At 38.9% G+C, this 24,112-nt stretch overlaps 1 protein-coding gene across 2 annotated transcripts in view; it reads right to left on the bottom strand.

The window, feature by feature from the left end:
• Positions 1-2,944: 2,944 nt before the first annotated feature.
• EPHA6 (EPH receptor A6) overlaps positions 2,945-24,112 on the bottom strand; it is a gene marked incomplete at both ends in the record, with an annotated part of 507,217 nt that continues 486,049 nt past the window's right edge. For both annotated transcript variants that reach the window (XM_082483352.1, XM_082483353.1), the window contains 4 exons: positions 2,945-3,059; positions 6,017-6,166; positions 8,501-8,694; positions 18,048-18,197. In XM_082483352.1, coding sequence (XP_082339478.1) covers positions 2,945-3,059; positions 6,017-6,166; positions 8,501-8,694; positions 18,048-18,197 — 609 coding nt within the window. The remainder of the gene's footprint in view (positions 3,060-6,016; positions 6,167-8,500; positions 8,695-18,047; positions 18,198-24,112) is intronic.

The raw sequence follows: 24,112 nt of genomic DNA, 5'->3' as shown, positions 1-24,112 counted from the left end.
GTTTCTTTTGAAATGAAAAAAATAGGGAAAAAAAGCCCCCAATGAAATAAGAATAGGTTTGGAATGAGAGAAAGAGCAAATAAAATGTTTCTAAGATGGCAAAAATGTAATTTTGATCAAGATAACGATTATAAAAGTATCATATTGGAGCACAACAAGAACAAAAAAACTCCAAGCCTTGTAAACCTGCAAAATCCTGGATTTACAACGTTTTTAATAAATGTCCTCACCCAGAGAATCCCTTGTTCTTTCCTTTCTGGTTACCCAAACTCTTGTTTGTATAAAAAAATATATCTGATTAATAAATGTTTTAATATTGTTATATTTTTTCTATTGAAAATATATTTTCAGTAGTGTGATAAATTCAGAAATTAATTTCCATGAAATACATCCAGGTTGTGTGCATATAACATGCTGCTCTGCATCCACACTACCAGGAATGAAAAAACTTGCAAAGGAGAATTAAAAGTGCACATACATGGTTTGGATTAGTTATGAGTAATTTTGAAACCCAATTAACAAATAACAGACTCATGCCTCCTCGGTAATGTATTTAATTGTGAGAGGCTCCTTCCATGGATGTCACGTTGCTGGCTGCAGAAGCAATGGCAGACAAAAGGGATAACAAAATGATAATGGAAAATCAGCTTTTAAATTACTCTGTGATGATAGTACTTTTTTTTTAAAAGGCTTCAGGTAAGTATGATTTTCTTTCCATAAGAGAACCTTTACCAAAAAATTATTCAGATGGGGAATTGGGGCAGAATTTTCAAATTACAGTCACAGAAAAGAAAAAAATGCTTTTTTCCCCCTCACTAAAGGCCTGTGATCCTGCAAAACACACATGCTTGTACTGTCCTACTGAGTTCAGTGGGACTACTCATGCTGGCAAAATTGCCTTTGTAGCTAGAATAGGACTGGAGCTGCCTATCTTTAAACAAGCTCATCAAATTGGCATTGTAGAACACTGGTGAATCCTTTTCTTTAGAAAACTTGTTCCTCAGTTAAATCTGTTTTGTTTTGTTTTGTTTTTATGAAAAAAAGGAAAGTTTACTTAGTGCACTACTTTTATCCCACTAAAATTAATGCAGTTATTCCAACATAAAGTGACAACAGTGAATCAGACCTAGTGTGTCTTACTCTGAACTGGTTGGAAGCGTAATCTTTTCTGAGTTGCTTTCTGATTTTCCTTCTTTGCCACTGATATATAATGGCAGCCTTTTCCAAGAGTTAGGAAGTACATTTTGATTTACAAGCCATAAATTAAGCAGTAAATATCATTATGATTACATAAAGTAGTTAGTTAATTTTGATATACACATATATTATATTAATTACCCAAATGCACATTTTAACGGAAGAGTTGTAATGCTTGAGTATATTGGAATGCCACGTAACTCAAAAACATCCTCCAAACTATGTATAAATCAACAAAAGCATCTGCACCCAGTTTACATGTAACATGCATGTAGATCTGCGTGACTTCTACAGCATGCAGACATGCGCTGGTTCCCCTGTTCCCAGTAGCGCATATCCCATGCAAAAGTTTGGAAATGTAGCCCAGCAAGTCTGTGTACGTTGTCTGAACAAAACATGAAAGCTGTAAGTCTTAGAGAGGTACAAATATTATGTTAGGCCTTTGCAGCCATTTTCTTGCATGTAAATATGGCTATTGAAGAGTTCTAAAGACAGTTGACTTTGATGTCATTTAGATATCTGTACTAAATGAAGATCTAGCCTGTAGTAACCAGAGCTCCATTTCAGCAGTCTGCTTTTTACTTCTAAAAGCAGTTAGAAGTAGACTCAAGGCAACATATTATTACACTGCTGTCCTACATCTCCTTTTCTGCCTATGTACAAGATAACCGAATACTGCAGCGTGTAACTTCCAGCATTAGTTGGTGGTTGTACCACTGCCCTTAACTGGAGGAGCGTATGGCCGGCCTGCTCCCATGGGAATAAGCACACCACCCCACTGACGGCTGGCCCTCTAAGGTCTACTACCACTGGTGGAAATTATGCTTAGTTCAAGCAGCGGAGGCTGTTCCTGCATTTTTGGAACAGAAAGCGTTCTGAAGTCTATGTGGCCAGAATATAGCTGACAACCATGTTTGACACATGGTTACGGAAACATTACAATCAGTTTTCCAGTGATGATTTGCCACATAGTAGAAGCAAATGCTGAGTGTTACAAAAAACCAGAAGGTTTAGGGTAGTGAAGAATCCCAAGGATGAACACATCTTCCAACCTAATCTAAAATGTAAAGCATAAAAAGTGTCGAGTGCTAAAGTAATTAAAAATCAAGGACCTTAAGATTTCAAACTCTCACTATCCTCCCAATTATTCACACAATGAAAACTCGCTACATAAAATCATCAGTCATTTCTGCAAACAATACTAAGGTTTTGAGGCACCAGCGTACCAGCATTCAAACTGTTATAAAGTAATATAGTGATAGAATCCATACATTTGGATTTAATTGAGAGATAAAATAAATATTTATGTCAAACTTCTTGATTGCACATTTGGTATTGGAAGTTACATGGTCACAGAACATGAAAGAAGTCAAATACTTTTGATCTACCAGCAAACTCTAAATACATCAATAAAGAAGCCACACCAGGCCAAATAGATTACTACTTTCAAGTAAGTTCATGAAAGTTTCCCAAATACTGTTATACAAAGTTACACATCCATGCTGAGTTATTCATCAATGTGTAGCAAGAGTCTTGCAGTAGGCCAGGATTTTATCGGCAGGTAACTGGCGGAGGAGCTATGCAGTGTGATTAAAAATTCCAGTTTGGAAGCATTAACATAGAAGTACTTTTATAGTCTGAAGAGGAAACTGCAGTTCTTGAAGTTGGGAAGAGCAGAAGGGAAGAATGAGAATATTTTTCCATTTTAGAAATGCTGAGGCACAAAACACAGTTGATTCTAGTATTTTCATACATGAAATCCTTTCTCCTGTATGTGCATCATCTGTAACCGCAAAGTCTGTAAACTGCTGACTATTCGTCTCTGGTGTCCAATGAGTACAACTCCAATTCTTCTAATGTCACTGTAAGATAAAAAGTTTCATCTTGGATGCAAGCAAAGTAAAGCCTCTTCCACACAAAAGACTCTAAATGTATGCTCTGCTTCAGGGCAGTTTACCTTCCTGAGCGGGACATATAAGAAAGCTACAAATGTTCAAGTCAACAAGCTCAAGTCAAGTTGCACCTGTCAATTCCAAGTTTTTAAAGACGGTCATTTAAGAAAAAAAAAAATAAAAAAAATCTTAGAGGAGTGGTATCTGTTGTGATACAGTCAAGTAATTTTTCCAAATCTTGAGGAAGAACATAAGAGGTGGGTTCTAATAGCCCAGTTTTAGTAATGTGTTAGTAGCAAATGTTTCCCACTCATACTTGCAAAGGAACTGGGCTGATAGAACTGCAAGAGTGAGTGTGAGACTGAAATAACAGAGGCTGTGTTTCTGATGATTTGGGGAATAGTGGTGAGAGATGTTCTAAAGATCAGAATAATATCAAATCTTCCAGCTCAACCCAGATTTCCCTCCTGGTTTCCCTTCATCTTATCTAGACCTGCAACCCAGAGCAGGTAGCTCACCCACAGAGCCTGAATTTTTGGCAGGAATGAAGTTAACAGCCCTCAGCATCCAGCACAATCCACTAGTTCAGTTGTTCTCTAAACATCACCAACCGCAATATGCTGAGAAAGATCACAGAGGTGGAGAGGGCAGGAAACTTCAGATAAGCCCTGTCAATTGTCCAAATCCCACACTGGGACATCGCATAGACATCACCTGTTTAGATACCCTAAAAAATTGTTTAACAATATAGCTAGTAAAGGAGCCCATGGGATGAGGCATGACCTTTCTGAGTTTCACATTTGCAGTTCAAGATACCCAGCTCTGTATCCTCCAGATGAAGAGCCACTGGATAGCAGCAGCTGTTATATACTTGGGCTTAACATCCACGTAGGGGATGATGCACAGCACTTAAGGTCAGCAGGGACTATGCAAAAATACTGAGCTTTTTAGAAGCTAAAAAGAGCCAGCTAAAAGAATAAACCTTTACAGGGGAGACTGGTATTAGAAATGCAGGAACAATGCATAGCCATTATCAAGGAAGGCCTGATAAAGCTCAGAAAGAAGCCAGCAGGCCTAGGGTAACGAAGGTCATCTGAAGAAAGAAGGCATCTTTCAAAAAGCTGAACTGGTATCTAAAAAAAGAAAGAACTAGAAAGGATGATAACTTTCGGCAGATTATCTGTAAAAACACAGCAAGGCAGGCTAAAGAAGAACTGGGGGAACAACCAGACACCTAATAATAAAACTGATGATAAATCTTTTTGCAAGCTCACTGGGGTACAAGAAGCCTGCCAGAGTGTCTGTAGAGTCTAATGATGATTTGGGTACAAAAGACCACTGAAAGACTGGCCACTGGCGGAGGACTAAACCAATTACTAGAGTTGATATTCACTGTGGAAGAAATTGAAGTGAATCCCATGCCAGAACCTTTATGGAGTACTTGTCAGAGGATCTGTCTGAAGTTGAAGTGACTGCAGGAGAGGTTATAGGACAAACTGAAAAAAACAAGCAACAACCCACCTCCAGAACAAGACTATGTTTAGCCAAGAGTTTTAAAAGAGTTCAAGGATGAAGTTGTGGGATTACTAACAGGGATGTGAGAGAGGAAGGTTTCAGCTCTGTTCCACTTGCTTAAAAATTTCTTGGTGCCTGAGGCATGGAGAGTGGTGCCAGGCAAAATAAGTTTCCAGGGGAGATCTGGGGAACTACAGACCTGTGAGCCTGAAATCATTACAGGGCATAATGGAATATACAGTAAAGTACGGAATTACTGGATGCTTGGATAAACGATCTACTTGAATCACTATGGCTGTTGCAAAGAGAAGTCCTATTTTATAAAATTATTTGTTTCCAGTGGAGGAGTCAGCATACATATGGATGAAGGCGATCCATTTGATACACCCTACTTGGATTTCCAAAAGCTTTAGAGAAGAATCTTCATCAAAGCTTTATAAGGAAAATAAGGAGCTATGGGATAAGAAGGTATTTGCATGACTAAATAACTGGTTTAAAGGCAGGAGGTTAGGAACAAGTTGTCAGGTTTTACAATGTAGTGATCAATGGAAACCTGCAGGGACCTATGCCGGCGTAATGCCGAACATTACTGTTCAACAAATCAGTAAATGGCCTGGAAAAACAGGTGAGCACAGGGGTGAACAAGTCAGTTGGTGAGACTGAATTGTTCAGGGCAGTACGGGAATAGGCCAGCCGTGAAGAGTTATAGAAGGATCTCATAAGACTAAGTGACTATGGCATAAAGCAGCAGACGAAATTCAATGTAGGTGAATGTAAAGTGATACACACGGGAGAAAAGCAGTCCTAACTGCACCTGTAAAATTACTGAGTCTTAACTGACTGTTACCATTATGAATACAGATAGCCCCAGCATCAAATAAAAGATTAGGAATTAATGGGAAAGGAACAGAGAACAAAGTAGATCGTATCATTATGCTACCTTATTAATCTATAGTTTGCCCAATCCCTTATATACTGGGTGCAGTGCTTACATTTAAAAATGATAGAGGGGAGTCAGAGATGGCTGAAAAATGGCAGCAGCATGTGGAACAACTTCCACATGAGGACCGACATGGGCTTGATGATTTTCACAGCAAAGTAAGACAAGATTTTTGCCACTGATTTCAGTGGTCTAGATCAAAGCTACTTCCCCAAGAAACATTTAAGGATGTTCTATGCCTGACCTTTGGCAGTGTTTGGTAGACTCACAGAACGAAACTGACAGTTCTTGGTCTCTTAATCACACCTTTCTCCTGCACTGTTTTGGTAAAATACTGTATTTGTCTTTTATTAGCTTAGGTAGGAAAGGAAATGAAAGCAGTGTTCCATACATCATGATAATTACATCCCTGCAGCACCCAAAGAAATTCAGATTGATTAGTCACTGTAGGGATAACAGACTACATACTTACTCAATAGTCATTCTTGAAACCATATCCAAAGTAGTGAAACCTGCTGCCATGAAGTTATTTTTATACTGACCCATTTTTATGGAGTCCAGCCAGTCACTGACTGAAACAAACAAAGGATATTCTGGAACTTCACCAGGTGAATCTGGCATTCTGTAAAAACAAAATGCAAAGGTTACCAAGGCAATACACAATATGACACGATTTACTCTGGTAGACATTGCTTTTTAATAAAAGGCAGAAGGAAAGAGAGAGAAGCCTGAGCTGTAAAGGTCAGATCTTAGCTGAGGATCTCTTTAACCCATTGTATAAAACTTAAAAATCATGTCAGTCTGCCAAGTTGCACTACTTAGACAATACATTTTTTTAAAGCACTGCAGCTCAGTAACAAACTGAGGAACAGATCTCTCCCACTACTCTTATTTTCGTTCCCACAGAGTGTTTCTTTACAGATCTTATGTGTTCAGGATGATAACAATTTGTAAATACAGTAGTCAAAGTAGAAGACAAACAAAATTTAACATGAGATGCAATTTAAAAATATTAAAACACTGTGAAATGATTTTTACATTTATCTACAAAAAAAACCCAAACCCAAATGGCTCCTTATTGCTATACCATTATGCAGCGGGAACGCTTTGATTACATTGTTCAAAACCTAAAACTAACCCTACAAAAAGTAAAAAGGAATAAAATTTTATATCTTTGCTTTTACATAGAATTATACAGAGCAGCAAATAAAAATAAAGGCACTAATTTAGTCACATTTCTGTTTCAGTTCTTTCCCCTAATACCACAACTGAAACAGAAAGACGGAAAAGGAAGATTCCAATTTTGGGGCATATATTTCCAGGGCTCACAACTTCCATTGACTTTGTATTTTTTGTGTAGAGAAACTGTAGGAACAGAATGCAGAAAAAAGACACTGCTGTTTATAAAAGCCTTATGACAGCTTTTAGGAGAAAGATCTAATTTATTTAAAATGAAAATTTAGACGGCAAAAGCCAGCCAACATTAACTGATGGAATATGACTTATGTAGAATGTAGGAAGCAACACACCCTAGTATCTCAACATACTGAGTTTCAACCACACATATTAAAATACGTTAAACACTGATTTCCAACCATATTATCAAAATAACAGAGAAACTGAAGGACAGGGGAACACTGTTAAGCACAAGCCTCAATTAAAAACCCACCAAGGTTCCTTCCAACTTGAATTACTCTATGATTGTATGATTCTATAGAATAACTGCTGACCTCGCAAGTTAACAATAACACAACAATCATTCGGATTGACTGCATCAAGCATTCCCAAATGAATGAAAAAACTTTCCCAAGCAGGTGAGCTCAATTAGAGCTCAACTGCAAGAAAACAGGCATAAGTTTTTAGATCTTAAGTAAAGTTTTAAAATAATAGATAAAAATGCATTAGTCTGATGCTAAATAAAGTGATGCCAGTAGCAAGTCATATATATGTATCTATATACACATACACATAGAGACCACTAAGTCTAGTGCATGGGCACTAAATCCAAGAAGTCTGCGGTAGATGAAATGGCTGTAGACCTAAGTCTAGGTTTTCCTAGTAACCTCTCCATTCAGCCTTTCCCACAGCAAGACACTAGCCTCAGTCTTTGCCCTGTTGCTCAGCCTTTCTCCGAACCATATCAAAAACCTCTTAACCCACTGAGGCGCCCAGCAAAACCTATCCAGGCATGGAGAACCCCTTATAAAGCCAGGGGGGGTCTCCGTGAGAGCACCTTTATCTTAAGGTGAATTTCAGCTCGTGAAGAGAGTGAGGCCACCTGGACCTTCACTGATTTCAGCTGATATCCAGGGACAGCTGGATCAATAATCCTACAAAAATTGTCAAATTCCTCCACCACAACCTTGCTTCTCCTGTAGCTGCATTCATTTCTGTAACATTATTAATGGAAAAACCTTTGGGCAACACCATCAAGAATTTGTTGTGGAATGGTAATAGCATAATCTCTTATTTGGTTACTGTTGCCATTCTTCTGCAGATAAATAAAGATTTAGCAAGCTAAAACACAACTACTTTCTGCAGGAAATTACTCTGAGGCAGTTCAGAAAGTGCTTGACTGTCATACGGAGAGAGAGGGTCTTGAATAGAGAAAAAAATTACAATGAAAAAAAGCACATAGGAAAAGCACCAAAAAAAAAAAAAGAACAAAGAGATTCACAAAGATTAAGGGTATACAGTGCACAAACAGAGCTCAGACAAAAAAAAAGAAAAGAAGAAAAATGCCTAATATAATCTGCATAACTTTAGAAAAAAACCCTTATACAACAGTTTGTTAACAATAAAGCAAACCTAAAAAGGGGCTTAAAGTTATTTGAACCCACATAACTTTGTGAATTCAGAACTTTGTGGCTCCCTCCCACCCCTACTATATCACCCTAAAATATCTACTTATAGCTCCCGTGTGTTGTACCCAAAAAAGTACCAAAGAGAGTCTTACACAAGTATGTCCTCCACTAGGGTATGAAGGGTGCTCGGATTGCGGATCAGTTTGTCTAGGAAGCTGACAATGTCACCAAATTTTGGACGGTGGTTCCTCTCCTTTTGCCAGCAGTGAAGCATTAGTTGGTGAAGAGAAGCCGGGCAGCCCATGGGGGCTGGAAGCCTGTAGCCTTCTTCAATAGACAGTATCACCTAAAGAAGTGCAATGCATGTGATTACTGGGCATTAGAGTTAAGTGCTGAAAGGACAGTGTAAATTTGACAATTAGAAACCAGTGATAACAATTAATGGCACAGCCACCCTCACTTTAAGCATTGCTGGGGCTTCATGCCGGGATTTGGGACTGACAGGAGCGTGACCAGAGGAGACGTGAAGTATTTTGTAGGCGTATGAAGTGGAGCAGGCACTTTTTTAGGCTCGTCGGCCATCCTCTTCAAACAGCCAAAAGAGGAGGAGGAGAGGAAAGAGCTAACGAGTATCACTATCTTTTTCAATGTGCCTGCAGGTCGATGTTGGACTGAACGGAGTCACAGGGCCACAAACCAACCTTGTATGGCCACTGCATCCTGGGATGCTCTAGTATTTGCATCCTGACAAAGTGTTGGCGTATGGCAGTGTCACGATGCACTCAAGCACTACAAATACACATTGCAGCGCCTGGAAAATGTACTTGGTGATAATACATTTCTGCTGATTGTTAGAGTGTGATTAATTCTGGAAACGTCCCACACACTGAGTTACAGCGAAGCACAAAATTATTTTGCACAGCCTCTCTCAGAAACCTGGATGTCCAAGCTGCTTATGGCTAAACAAAAGTTAATAAAATGATGGTGTTACCCTATGCCTTAAAGGGAGTAATACTTTCAGATTCAGCAGATGTGGAAAATGTCTTTGGTCAAGATTTGGGAAGAAACAGATTTGATGTCACATATAAATCACATGTATGAAAAATTACATTTGATCAGAGTTGAAGGGAGGCTTGTTTTTAGTAACACTGGTAACAAAAAACATGGTCTGAAAAGGACATTAGTAGCCCTGCGTGATGGGAGGTAGCAAATATAGTTAAGGTCCATGAAAAGCTGGCTGGATTCATTCTATGCCAGATTTAAAAAGCAAGAGGAAAGGTTACTATGTTTTGCAATGAGTGGTGGTAGCAGTGGGGACGATGACAGAAATTGCACAGTCAGGATTTCTTGTATATAAAAGAATGGAAAGAATAAGCTGTTGATCAAAAACAAAGCTAGGAAAAAGACCAGTCCTTCCACATAAAACTCCAGCCAGTGCTAAATGTTCTCTAAAGTGCAAATGATTGTACACAACATTTATAATAACACAGTGCACTTAGGAGAAACATACCTACTGCATTTATACCCACTCTGCTTTAAGGAGACATTTATTGTTTTCACATAGATGTATGTACGTGCTGCAGAAATATTAATGCAGCTGGAAGGGGGTACATTAAACTGTTTACAGCAAATCAATGTTTTATAGCACTAGCTGTAGCTTCAATATATTCAGTCTTATTATTCTGGAATATATCCCCGTTCTCTTTTTGAATTCTGAATTAATGTTGTTGGCAATGCCTAATGCTTATGCTGCAAGCATTATGCAAGTAAATAAGAGTAATGAAGCTACATTAGGATCTTAGCTCCCCTTCGTGGCATGGCAGAAAACGGAACAAGACTCTTGGAGCTGTACACAGCGGGGTGTCTGAGTTTTATAAAATGAGGTGACTTGGTCCTACAGTGTATAGCCCTCTTGTATCCTGGCAGAGACACCTATGCATGAAACACAAGTGTTTGCAATGCGGCAGGGAATTGGATTTGCACGGGGGAAATTTCAGACCTATCGGCAACAGCACTGGGAAGTACAGGCTGCTCCAAAGGCAGCATTACTTGCCATAGGGATCTCTGAATTTTGTGCACCTGTGAGTACCGACAGATCATATATGTGCAGACAGGACCGGCCACGCACATACAGAAATGATATCTAGCAGTAAATGGTATGTCATTATGATAATCCTTCCACCTGCCTTTCTGGTGACTTGTTTATCTCCCTGGGGTTTACTTAAATGGTCCAAAATTCAGGCTACCGAAATGGCTGCTATAGGAAAAAAACCCATCAGATTGCCAGACAAATATTTGCTCCAAAGCCTTGCCTCCTAACGATGAATATGCCCCCCAGATTGCTCCCGCTGCAGATTCAGGATGGGGGAAATTCAACCCCCCGTGCATGAAATGTTATTCACAAAACTGTCAAAACTCGTGTATCTCAAGCATTCTGTCCAAAGTGGCTTCATAAGACATAGGTACTTGTTACGCTGTGGGGTATAGCTTAGTTGATAATTGTCACTGAAGAGGCAATCTTCAGCAGCCCCAAAATGCAGGTATCATAGTCTTCACATTTAACTGTACCTATTGTAAATGGTGGCTTTCTGAAACGTATTTTGTTTTTAAGGCCAAGGGAATGCTTCTCTACTTTTATGAGACATACAGCACTCGCATAACACAACAATACAGAGCTGATGAAGCTTTTCTGAAATAAATTGCTCAGGGAAAAAACAAAAGCAACCACAATTTTCCAGACATTATATTTTCTCTGACATGCTCTATTTTAGTATAACTTTGGAAAAGAAGTTACAGTGCATTTTGTTTCCTCTCTTGTTCAAAAGGAACATTTCAGTATGAAGAGAAATGCCAGCTGGTACTGGAATAATTATAATTTCTCATTAATACCAGCACATTTTAAAAATAAAATGCAAATATTGCCTCATTAGTATCCCTTGTGAGGCAAGTATTATTTTTAGAGTCTAAGAAGCAAGAGTGAAGAGGTGATGTCTAATACTGCAGTGGGAATCAAGTCTCAAAGGAAGAATTAGAGCTTTTTAGTTCCTTATTTATTTATTTTAGCTCCCACTTTGCTGCTCGCATAGCACCTGTCTCTGCACAGAGGAATTAGATATCCATATATCTCAAAGGGAAGAAGTATTACATTTTTCTTGATAATACAGAATTATATATTGTATAATATGTAAAGATTATATATGTTAACATATTTTAAATTCCTTTTTCCTTGCCAGTTTAAGGTTTAAAAAGCACCACATTAATAGTGAAATGGTCTAAACGTCTGTATCTACAAGAAGGATACAGCAACAGCTCTAGCAATCAGCACAACTCTTTCCACGTTCGCAAATCAATGTCCCATCTATTTCAACCTGAAAGAACAGGAGTATTAGCTTAGTTTTGATACATACAATGTTGTCTGCTAACAACAAAGGCTGATTACTGCTCTCTGGTTCTAGTTTTGTGACGAACACTTGACGGGTATCAAAAGGAAGAAAACGTGCAAATATGCTGTGCTGCCATCAGACGCTGAGAAAGAGGCTGTAGGTTTCTTTTCAGCAATGACTAAGTTTGGAACTCATTAGAAGGTCTTGTGGGTCAGCATTAAGGTGAGTAAATTGGGCAGGGTGTATGTTTACAAGTAATGCTTTTTGGCAGGTGAGGATATAAACTCTAAGGGAAAAGGAATATTTTTTACAGTTGACATAGCTAATCATTTCCATGGTTTTTAATGCTCAGGCTTTTATGTTTATAAAGAGGACCATTCTTTTTATATATTTTTGTACACAGATGATATTAAACACTGGAGCCTGTTAAATACATTTTTCATTTCTCTTTGATGTTAGAAATAGCTGTAAGGGTTGAAGACAGAGTTAATATTAAATATTAATTGTGCCATCAAAATTATCTGAAAAATATTTTATGGCCTTCCACATAAAACTTACGCATTTTTAGTTTCAAAATAATTTGAAATTGGCAAAAATGGCATCTGAAAATTAAGCTGTAATCTTTCTGATAGTTTCATTATTAACAGTAACATAGATTTTTGCTTTCAAAAGATAACTGACAGATTTTTTAATGTGACTGAGACAGAAGAAAGTCCAGAGGGACGTTGTCCCTGTGTCCTGCTGACATCTGAAAAATCTACCAGGAGGGAGAGGCAGCTGCTCCTGCCTCATGGTACGGAGCCAATCCCAGGTGCCTGCCAAGTGTTTTGATAAGTACGGGTTGAAAGAACTATATTAGGGTAAGTCATTTTTACTATTAGAAGAAACTTTCGTAAGCGTAAGGACTTTTATTATGTTTGCTACAGTATTTTTCTTGCATACTGATTACAATCCATTAAATATTCTTTTTTTTTTTTTTTTGAATACTGTAGTTCTGCAACATGCATTAATTTATACAGTGGCCTCTAACAGGTGTCCCAGTAGACTTCACTCACAGCTGTTCTACAAACCAAATGCATGGAATATAAATCTTCCTTTCCTCACATGAACATTAGCAAGCCAGGCTCTTTGCACAATCTGTTCATCAGTACACTAGTTTCCTTGGAAAGTTCAATATCTTAGCTAATGTTTATTAATTAAGCAATAAGACATGACAGACTGTGCAGCAGCCCTAATTAATGGACACCTCTGGTGCCTGCCACACATCTAAGTGCATTAATCAGCACCAACACAGGTCTGAAGTGACTTACCACAATAATAAAATGGTTATTTACTTAAACAAGAATGTTTCTCAAAGTTAATAACATTTTCAAGCCTCTACATTACACCGTCTACAGTATTAAAAAATTGATGAGAGGCATTTTCAAACTTAGTTGCCTAAAGTTCAGCTTCCAAATCCCTGCTTAGGAATGTAAATAGAGGATGCTAGATTTGCAGCGGTGTTGAGTCTTTCTGGCTTGCACTGACCTGGTGGGTACTTGTGAACAGTTGTAGTCTCTGAAAATCAGACTGGGTTTATTTAGGTGGGAGGTACGAGTTTAACACTACTCTTTGCATCAGCTCGGACTCCGTGCTACCTGTGCTGGCTCCTCGTGATTTGATTGCTGGGACTGAGTGGTCAGACAAGAGATCCTTGGTAGACTCAGTTCAGCCCCACTGTTCATCTGACTGAAGATGTGTTCACGTGGCAAATAGGCACCGCGTCAGGCGGCGCTGAGCTCACCTCTCCTAGCATTGCCTCCCTTTGGGTAGGGGTGGGCATACCATTGGCTTCTATGTTATCCGTGTAAGAAACGAACATTTAACTGGCAGCCACTGAAAACAGCACTTGCTTAGCCATGGTCTAAAAAAGTGAATTAATTTCCCAAAGTTGTTTAATTAGAAAAGCAATTTGTAAGATGGAATGTGAAAAAATAGACCAGGCTCTGTGGAGTTTATACTTGGAAAACTTTTGGTACTTTAGAAAAACCCACCCAATTCAATAAATACTTTATTGCTAACCAGAGAAGAGTTTTATTATGATCAAAACACAGTAAGTGTTGTAATGTTAATGTTGCCAGACATTTTGTTGTAGCAGAACTTCCGACTGTACCTGTGTAAGACCTTATTAACAGTTGTTTGCATAATGTGTCTTTTATGCATGTGTTTAGTGCATGCCCCTCTCTGTTACTTTCCCTGCCATATGTGCAGTATCACTGACCTTTAGGAAAGTCCTGTTATTTCTGCAAAATAGGCTCATGTGAATTCAGGGTAGTTCATTGTACTAAAAGAAATGTCCCAATATCCAGCAAAGTAAGCTTTACAATATGTCTAATAACTTGAAATTTCCCAATGACATTTAGAGTTACTAAATGTATTTAGAAGGTCACAGGTGCTCACTGTTAACATTTCAGCACTGAAAGCCCGTGGGTCGGGCTCCAGAGAAAAGGAGTCCTTTGTGCTTTGTGTTGTTGAACTGCAGGGAAGGCCCCCAGGAGTCAGCATCATTAGCATAAGCAGCATCCAGAGGGCTCACATCATTATTCTGTATTAACAGATACTTCTATTTTGGATGTAGGAGTAATTAAATGTTGCTATCTTCATGCTGTAGCAGAATATTTAATATAGTCTAAATGGAGGGCTTGCTTTATGAATTCTCACTGCTGGCAAGGCCTTGAATAGATACGTTGTAGGGTCTGATAGAGGGGAAGAGGACAGGCGGAAGCCAGCTTCAAAGAAAGGGAGAGGCAGCTGGAATGAAGGTCTGTGTTATGCACTACTCTCACCTGGCGACTTGGGAGTCTATGTGAGGGTCCTACCAGTCATTCAAACCCTCTTCCCAGGAGGTGAATAGTGGGGCCCAACGGACTTGAGAGAAAGTCTCTCTCTCCCCCTATTCCCAGTCAGTGGTAACAGCAGTGGGAGAGTTAAGAGGGTGGGCTGGTAACGGAGCCGCTGTGAGAAGGATTATGATTACAGGAGAAGTAAAAGAGATGATGACAGTTGGGTTCTGCAGAGAGAGTTGACCCAATACCAGATGAAATCACTCACAACTCGAATAGAGACTGAAATCCCCATGTTGTAGCACAAGGTCGCATGACAGTGGGACACAATGATACAGCAAAAAAGCATCTTCTCCCCCTCACCTCATGGATCTGCAGTCACTACCGGCTGCCCATCACCTGCAGCTAGATAAGTAGACTAGCCAGATGAAGGGCAGAGGCACAGTTACAGAGAGGTGACATTGCAGTTGGAAGCACTGGCACTGCCCAGAAGCCAGGCACCATGGTAGGGTCAACTTTGTTCAGGAGTATCGGTGGCTTCATGGGCTTCTTTAATCTCTAAAAAATCCAGCTATGAATGGAATGCTGTAGAGGGAAGGGAGAAATTAAATACCAACTATGTGCTGAGAAAAGCCAGGCAAAAGGCTATTGCCTTTGATATGCTCAGAGAATGTGCCAGTGGCAACTGACAGGGGCAACATCAGAAAGGACATTGAGCCACTGCTGCATTTATGATTAGCGCAGGCCCTCAACCAGGTAGTCCTAATGGGGATGGCAGGGAAAAAGTAACTGCCCGGTGAGCTTCACTTGTAAAGGCACATGTGGACATTGTACTGCTATGTCAGAGTGTGTTGAGTGGCTGAGAGGCAATGGGCGTAAACTGAAACCCATGAAATTCCATCAAAAGGTAAGCAAAGACTTTTCTATTGCACAGGTGACTGACAGAGGTTGCCCAGAGAGATTGTAGAGTCTCCATCCTCGGAGATACTCAAAAATCAATCAGAGACAGCCTGGAGCAAACTGCTTTAGCTGACCCTGCTTGAGCCAGGGGTGGGGTGAGAGTAGACAATCTTGAAAGGTCCCTCAATCTTAGCTGTTGTGTGATTCTGTGATTTGCTCATACCTTTTTCCCAGTTTCTTGTTCTGTTCAATCGCCCCTTTTTAAAGGGCTCCCCTTTTTGAGGCTCACAGTGAAACTAACTGTTGCATCTATTAGTTTGGGAAGGCAGAAAATTTGAGGCTGTATGTGCATTTTGATATGCAGTGCATTCCATGCAATGCAGAGTAATCAGGTTTTGCAACAGTATGCTAATGATGAACAGGCTGATCCTGCCATGGCTGTGTTCAGCTTTGCTTCTGAGATTAGCTCAAGAATAGCACCCTCTGCTATTGCAAGACTGAAGTCATGTCCCAACCCCTTAGCGATCTGCTCCTAAACCACCACATCTTACAATGGGGCTTTTTAAGGAAAACAATGGCAGTTTGCCATAAATTGGTGTTTGCAAGCTGTGGTAGTTCAGGAGCTGATAAGTGGCTCTCAGTATAAGCAAGGAATTAGCTGGGGTACTCATATTTTTGGTCGGAGTCTGCCTCTTCATCCTCTTTTATTAACTTTGAACCTACTGGCCCACTTGAATCAAATGAAATAAGTTGTGTAAGAATCAGCAGCTGGCAGAGGTATAAAGTTGGTTGTAGGCCATAGAGACTTAAATATATGAGAAATCTGTATACAGATGATTTCACACTGTGCCCCAGGGAAAAAGCAGCTTTAATTCAGTTGTCTAAGCATAGGTATCCAATTTTAAACTCCCTAAGGTATCCTGCTTGACCTTCAGTTGTTGCTCCAGAAGAACTGAGGTCTCCTGCATGTCCTGCATCAGTCACACATGGAGATCTGAGTAACTCTAGAGCATCTCAAATGCCAACAGATTGCTAGCTGTGGGAAACAGAATCGAGCCTACTGGGCTTATCTGCTTATTTCACAGTAGATCTGTGACAGGTTTACAGTTCAGATAGTACTAAAATAATGCCTCCACTGAAGAAGAAGGTCTACCTAAACTCAGTGGTTGCGTGTTCTCTTCAGCTGGGCAACCAGCCTCCACTGCCTGGTCAATCAACAGAAGCATAGCTCAAAACCAGGCACAGCATGTATTGTCCCATACCCGTGTTAATTAAGGAGCACAGCAGGATGCTGGGCTGCTGGCAAGTATACGTGTGGAGGGGAATGGGGGGCTGTAGGCATTGTCAGGGGAGAATGATGTACAGGAGAGGTGGTCTAATTCCAAAGGCTAAACTCACAAGAGACATGCTGAAGAGAAGTAGGATTATAGTACTGGTGAGGCTGTAGACTACAAATCTAAAGGAAACGAGGCTTTATTAGTTCTGCTAGTCTTTTCTGTTTGGAGTGGTTTTGGTGGTTTGTTTGTTTTTGTTTTTTTTTTTTTTTAATTTTCTTCCTGAAATACTTTGAAATTATGTTTTTTTAATGAAAATCTCTCTCAGATCCTTATCCCCAGTAGACTGATCAGCCTTAACAAGCAACCAGACTTGAACAGCTGAATAACTTAACAATATAAAATCAGCCATCTGGGAAAAGTCTTGTCAACTCTTCAGAACCAATGCAGAGGTATTCTATGCTCATATAGGAGAGAGGTTAAGTGGGCTGGCTGATATTCTGCATTTTGACTTCGAGATTGATGGCTGGTGAGAATGCTGAGTATACCAGTTTGAGCTGTCATGGGGATCCATCAAACAAGAGAATTAGCGAAAATTTAAATTGTGGTGGAGAAAAAAGCTTTCCCCCTTTTCCATGCTTCATTTTCTAGGACGAGTCTTCAACTTTACTAGAAGCAAATGTAGATTTTTAACTGGGAAGGCTTTGACCACAACTTTTGCAAAAAACATCAGACGAAAACATAGATTTGTTATGAGGGAGGACTGTTGTCCTGCACTGTGGTTAAGTCTATAGCAGGTAGTTTTTAAGGAAAACAGAATGCATTTAATTCTTTGAAAGGAGAATTGGCAAATACATTTCTCATGGCAGCTTACCTCTTTTAGAATTTAACCATGTATGCCCTTTGAAGGGTACCGTCAGACTGTACTGGAGATAATAGGCCAACTTTATAATCAGAATAGTTCCAGTATTCCCTCAAGTTTTGATTTATAGCTTGACTGAGAATTGCATCAGCTTGCGTATCTGATGCAGATTCCCAGGGATTTGGGTGAAAGCCACGTATAGTCAGCATCAGAACCTGACTCTCTGTAATATGCCTTTAATCCACAGGAGGAAGCTAGTCAAGGTTTTACTTATAGAGGGCCAGGTCTTCAGGTTTCATAAATTAACTATCCCATTGAAGTTGACAGAATTATGCTGATTTAAGTAAGTTGAGGTTCCAGCCTAGAAAGTGAATGAGAAAGCAAAGCAGGGCAGGGAGTGACAATCATTTTCAAGGAACATTTCCACAACTCGCAGTTTAGTCCTTGGCAGTACTTACATCCTGGTTGGACATCTCCCAGTATGGTCTCTCACCATAGGACATCACCTCCCACATTACAATCCCATAGCTCCACGCATCGCTTGCCGAAGAGAACTTCCGGTAAGCTATAGCTTCAGGAGCGGTCCACCTTATGGGGATTTTTCCACCCTGGAAAATATGTTGACAACTTATCAATATGACCAGAATACAGAAGAGCAAATGTTTAAAAGATAAGAAAACAAAATATATCCTGGATGCTGAGATTCTACATTCTGCTTTCTGTCAATTTGCCGGGTCAATTTGCTGCAAGTGGAAAGGAAGAAATATACCTTTTTCAGAATTTGATAAAAATTTGGTTTCATTTGTAGTCTAAGTCACCAAAACCAGCACTTTGATTAAAAAAACCCACCTCAGTTCAAAGAACAGAAAGCATTTTAGATGATTCATGTTTGTTCAGAGTCATATAATTAGTCAGAACATGCCTTTTGATTGAAAACATCCCAAGCCTGAAATTCCTAGTACACTGACATTTAATCTCTTTTTCCTTAAATGAAATAGAAATATCTATTGCAAATTGGAACACCGAAAGCATGTAATAAAATTACGTAAGCAGAAAGGAAACTATAGCCTTTCTATTATTCTTCACTCTTGATGGTATTTGTAAATTTTTGTTGTGCCCTTTAAATACCCAGGTAAATAGCAAACCAAGTGTGTATCTAGTAGGCGTTTTCTTAGTATATTGAGTAGTTTTGTTCTGCAGCTTTCAACTTAAAATCCAAGTGCTACTACAAAAAAAAATCTGTAAGAATTCAATCAACAAATCTGACTTACTCTTACTCTGCAAGACCACAGTATGCAGAATTTTTCTCTGACATGATTAATTTATACCATTGAACCTGCTCTCTTCTCCCATAAATAGTTTATGTATGAAAACTATTTTCCCTTTTCACAACAAAGTACTTCTTCTGCAGATACATTTCTCTTTTCAAAAGTCTACATTTATTACCATTCTCCATATAACTCTCTAAATAAGTAGAGAAAGCGCAGTATGCTTAAGGTGCCACTAGATGGTAGAAGGAGGCAGTCAGTAGAGCTGAGCTCACTTAGCAGTAGTTGCTTTCAACAAGCAGAATGAGATTCTGCTTGGCATTATATATTTCTCACAGAAACAAAAGAAGAAATGAACTAGAACATCCGTTTGGCAATTGAAGAGAAGCCACAGTTAAAAAAAACAGTATGTAAATCTCTGTTAATTGGTTTTGAATATATATAAAAAAAGTCTGAGTTGTTGAGGCCTAACTTCAACTGACCGAGAAGATGCTTGTTCTACCAAAACGCGTTCAAAAGCAAAGCTCTGTGTATGTGGTGATGTGCCAGTAAGTTAACTTCTCATCACTGAGTCTCACCTGCTGATGAAAAAGGTTAATATTTATATTGTATGATAGTTATGCTAGTAGCTTAGACGTCCTTTGTATGCTGTATTTTTTGCAGCTGCTTTTTTAAAGCCTTTGCTTGCTCAGTTGTGGCTGAAGTCAGTGGCAAACCACCTACTGATTTTAGCAGTTGTAAGGTAAAGGTAACACTTTTGTATTTTTGCCCAAGCACCTTTTCTTAATCCAATAACCTGGTGGTCAGACCAGTCCTCTGGCGTGTCAGCGATGCGAAGGACTTTATGTCCCACCTGCTGCCATCTCTGAGCCTGCCCTAGCCAGCACTGCAGGGTGTAATGCTCTTGGTCCCTTCCTGGTACAGCTCTTCCACTTGGGAAGCAATTACAAGTGGTTTTGGGTATGAGAATGAGGAAACAGAGTGACAGAAGAGATTTGTGATAGGACGTTCTCCAAGGAAAGATCAGCCTAATTTCTTGTCTCCTCCCCAGGGAATAGTTAAACCTTCTAAACAAATTGGATAAGAGCATTTGATGTTTGAGCTCACAGTCTGGTTGCAATGGTGTTTTGGTGGGATATGCGAGTCCAAGCTTCCTCAGGCAGCGGAAGATTTAGAGATTCAGTGTCCTAAATGTACAGTACATGCTGGGCTATTGGACCAAAAGGATGTGACCTCTGAAAAACAGATAGTTTTAGGGTCTAACGGCAGAATATAGTTCAAAATATCTCCTCACACCACAGAGTTATGGGCCTTATCTTTTTTACTGGATCAGGTTTAGTCCTTTATTTTTAAACATTTTAGTGCCAAACTTATGTAATTCCATCATTAGATCCCTGGCTTCTGCAGATTTTTGGGGACAATCAATATTTTCCTATCCTGCATCACAGGGTCGTGGCAGGCATTTAACTCCTTCTTTGGACCTGGAGACATTAAATTTTAAAAAGGTACAAAGCATTCCTGCTGATCCGTATAACAAGAAGTACTACCCTGACAACCCTAAAAGCCCTTCCTCATCATCAGCATATCAGTCCTGGCTGACAAATGATGTAGAAGGTGAGACACTTGTTCCAACACAACAGTTCACTGCCTGAACCTCATCTTACCAAGCAATCCCCCTGATGCCTTTTGCTTTATGTCGACTCAAGATCCTTTCTGGAGTGCCACACCAACATTTGAGGGAGGATGCAAAAGAAAAATTCCATATTTTGTTTCCTTATCACAGATCTCAGGAGATGACAGGAAAAAAAAAGTCTACCAGTTTAGATGGTTGTGTTACTGTAAGACTTTGTTTATCAGGAAAAACTGATGAATCAATAAATTTACTATGAGAATACATTTCTAATTTGGAGACTTTTATTAATAGTTTATTATTTATTAAATTTTAACAAAAATTCTTATGTTAATAATGAAATATCTACTTTTAGGGAAAACAGAAATCTATACATGCAAACAAAAGGCAGTTGAATTTTTATAGGTTTTACTTTTAATGTCTATAAGATAATATGGATAAAGAAAATTATTTTTTAAAGTGTATTCTTTTCATAAATTTTATTATGTATTCCCAAATGATACTCAAAAAAAAGGTCACATCTCGAGCAGCATTTGCAGCTAGGTTTGTGACTATTGGCTAAATATAAATGAGTTTTAAAGAATCTGATTAGGGTCTACAACTAGTTTCATGATACAGCTTTACTAACCGATCCCTTCTGTACTGAAACAGTAGTGGCTCATTGAGTGTGAAAATGAGAATGGACAACAGATTTAAAATTCAAGGCAGTTCACATTCAAGGGCATAAGATGAGTTCAGTGTTGTAATGTAAGATAAAATTCTTTTCTGCTAGCTCTAATGACAAAGTGAAGCAAAACCTCTAAAATTTTTACAATGGATTCATCTTATGTATGAAGATGTTATATTCATAAAAATGTAAATTTCAATACTTAATTATGTTTCCAGAATATCTTTTTATGCTAAAAAGTTGTTTTATTTATTTGAAAGCCATTCGAAAGGCAGAGATTGCAATATGACTACCTTAAGAAATGTATATGACTGAACAGTAGTAATAGCTGCTCATGCATAATAAAAGAACACATAAGGTTTAGAGTAGCTGGAAATATATTTCCTGTTTCTGATTAGAGTAATGAACAGTGTAACTGATATTGGACATGCCTTTTTACATTTTGATCTAACTGGGAAAATAAGAAATGCAATACATACTGTTTACACAATGCCCCGCCTTCAAATTAAGATAATTTACAAACCATCTACATTTTACTACTGTAGCAATGAAATCTGTCACAGCTCCCTGTATCAGAAAGCCCTTAAGCAAGCCTGGTTTACTTTTAGGTTATTCTGTCTTTTGGGGGGTGGGGAGAAGGGGCAGAAGGTGTGTTAGGAACCAAATTGTATTTCTGCCTCATCTCATACATTAATAATGATATCAGTGACAAGCTAATTTTATTTTCCCATAGTAAAAGAAGACTAACGCTGCTATTCAAATAATTAGAATTCAGCCTTTTTTTCTGTATGCTGCCAGCTGAATAGTGTCTAACTCCTTATTTTTTCTTGATTGCAATTTAATAAGCAATTTTACTATGCAGTGTCAAGAGTCTCCTTGGAATTAGAATATTAGGCTTACATTGCTTAGCTTGTAAAACTGTTTAGAGATCAGCCCTTGAAATGAAATTTAGCCCCTCGCCCACCCACACCCACACTCGCATCCCCTACAGAGCTGGCAACAGCACAGCTCGCCACACATTTAAAGACAGAATTGGAACTACATGTTGCAGAACGCCTCATTCTTTACCTCAAGCTATGCATGAGAGAGACAGTCTTCCCAAAATGCCATCTCTTCTTTGAGCTTACAACAAAATAAAGGGCTTATGATCTGTTATGTGAAAAGACCCTGGCGAGGCAACTGACACTGACATCATATATGGTCCAACAGGCCGCAACTGTCTTTGTGCCATCTCCCATTTGATTTTTTTTTTTTATATTTTACATGTTAGATATCTTTTTAAAATGCAAAAGTCATTAACAGTTTCTTTAATTGAATGTTGCAACATAATTTAAAACTCCAGCAGAACTATGTAACTGGCAGCTACGGTCCACATTTCTACCAAGATGAAGGTTGGTTGATGTATCAGCAAGCTCAAAATGCTTGATGTGAAGAATGACAGAGAGGGCACAGGAGCAAATAGCAAAGCCTGTTAGATGCCCAGAACTTCTGGCATAGCCCGCTAGCTATTAAAGTGAGGAGCGATACCACTGAGAGCCTTAGGTATAAAATTGAAGGTAAGATGTATGAGCTCCTACTGGATGTGCAAAGACAGCGATACACATAAGCAGCCAGAAGCAAACACAGTGCATCAGACTCACCACGTCCCTGAACCAGCAGTGATGTGGAACAACGCCTGTTTCTGTTGTAAAGCCTGTTCCGTATTTTCCTTGAGTGACAGACACTGCAGAGGGACTGTCACAGAGCTGGCTGCAGTTACACTAAATGCTGAGGTGCAAAGCCATCAGTTCCAGATGCACAGACATCTAGAACTGTCTATTTCTGGGACAAAAGGTACTGAACTATGTGCACCATTAGTCTAATATGGCACAGTAATTCCTATGCATCTGTCAGTTACTATTCCTTTATGTACAATGTTACTGAATCGTACAATAATTTTCCATGACACAACCGTAGTATCTGTCTTTTTCTCCACCCCAAATGACAGAAATGGAAAAAAAAAACAACTTCAGAGTGAAGAGAGACAAAAGTAACGAGAGAGATTAGTTTTAAATGTTGGACATAATTCACCATTCTGTACAAAAGCCTTATGCCACTTTACTGGAGCGATGCTTTTATTTGAGCATATGAATCAAATTTTTCATGTGCAAAGTTACAAATAGTCAGAATTTAGCATACTCAAATCACAATTTAGAACTATTCAGTATTATCAACGGTTTTCTCTAGTGTCTATTGGAATATCAGAGAAACTACATGGCAAGATAACAAAACTGCTCTGAAAAGGCATTTCAGAATTCACTCTCATTATGCCCAATTCCAGTCAGTTCTACCAGTCTTTCATTTCCCTCAGAACTGAAATGAACAAAACCCCCTGATTTTCAAAAAGACCGGATTTTCTTTTAATCCCTGGGAAAATATTCATTTTCTTTCAAATAGCCTGATTAACATGCTAAAGTTAAATATACGGAACTTGATTCATACCCTGCCCCCCCAAGTTAGCTATCCAATTTTTCAGAACACGTTAGTTATGATTTTGACAATATGTCTTTTTAGTGAATATTAAACTCTACTGTACGCATATATTTGTGTCTTCAAAAAGGGGGAAAGCTGTTGATGGATGGAAAAAATCAGCGCTTGAGATATCGGCAGAACTAAAACAGCCAAGATGAAACATTTGTCCACAGATCATCAAAACCACTTCATGTTAACTGGCATTAACATTAGCAGGATGCTTCTCTAAAATACTCCACCCAACCTGTCATTTTGTCTTCCTAAAGGTGATCAGTAAGATGAATTGTTTAGTGGCATACATAAACACAAAACCTCCAAAAAAGCACTCATATCCTACCCTATCATCTTTTCATTAAAAAATTAAAGAATTAAACTATTACTTTGAGGAATTCTGAAATCAGGCATGCTCTCTAAAACAGCTGGGATCTCAATAGTAGTAGTAGCAGC

Source organism: Vanellus vanellus, assembly GCF_965231255.1.
Source record: "Vanellus vanellus genome assembly, chromosome: 1".
NCBI classification, from domain to species: Eukaryota; Metazoa; Chordata; class Aves; order Charadriiformes; family Charadriidae; genus Vanellus; species Vanellus vanellus.
This window is presented reverse-complemented; position numbering and strand designations above follow the sequence as displayed.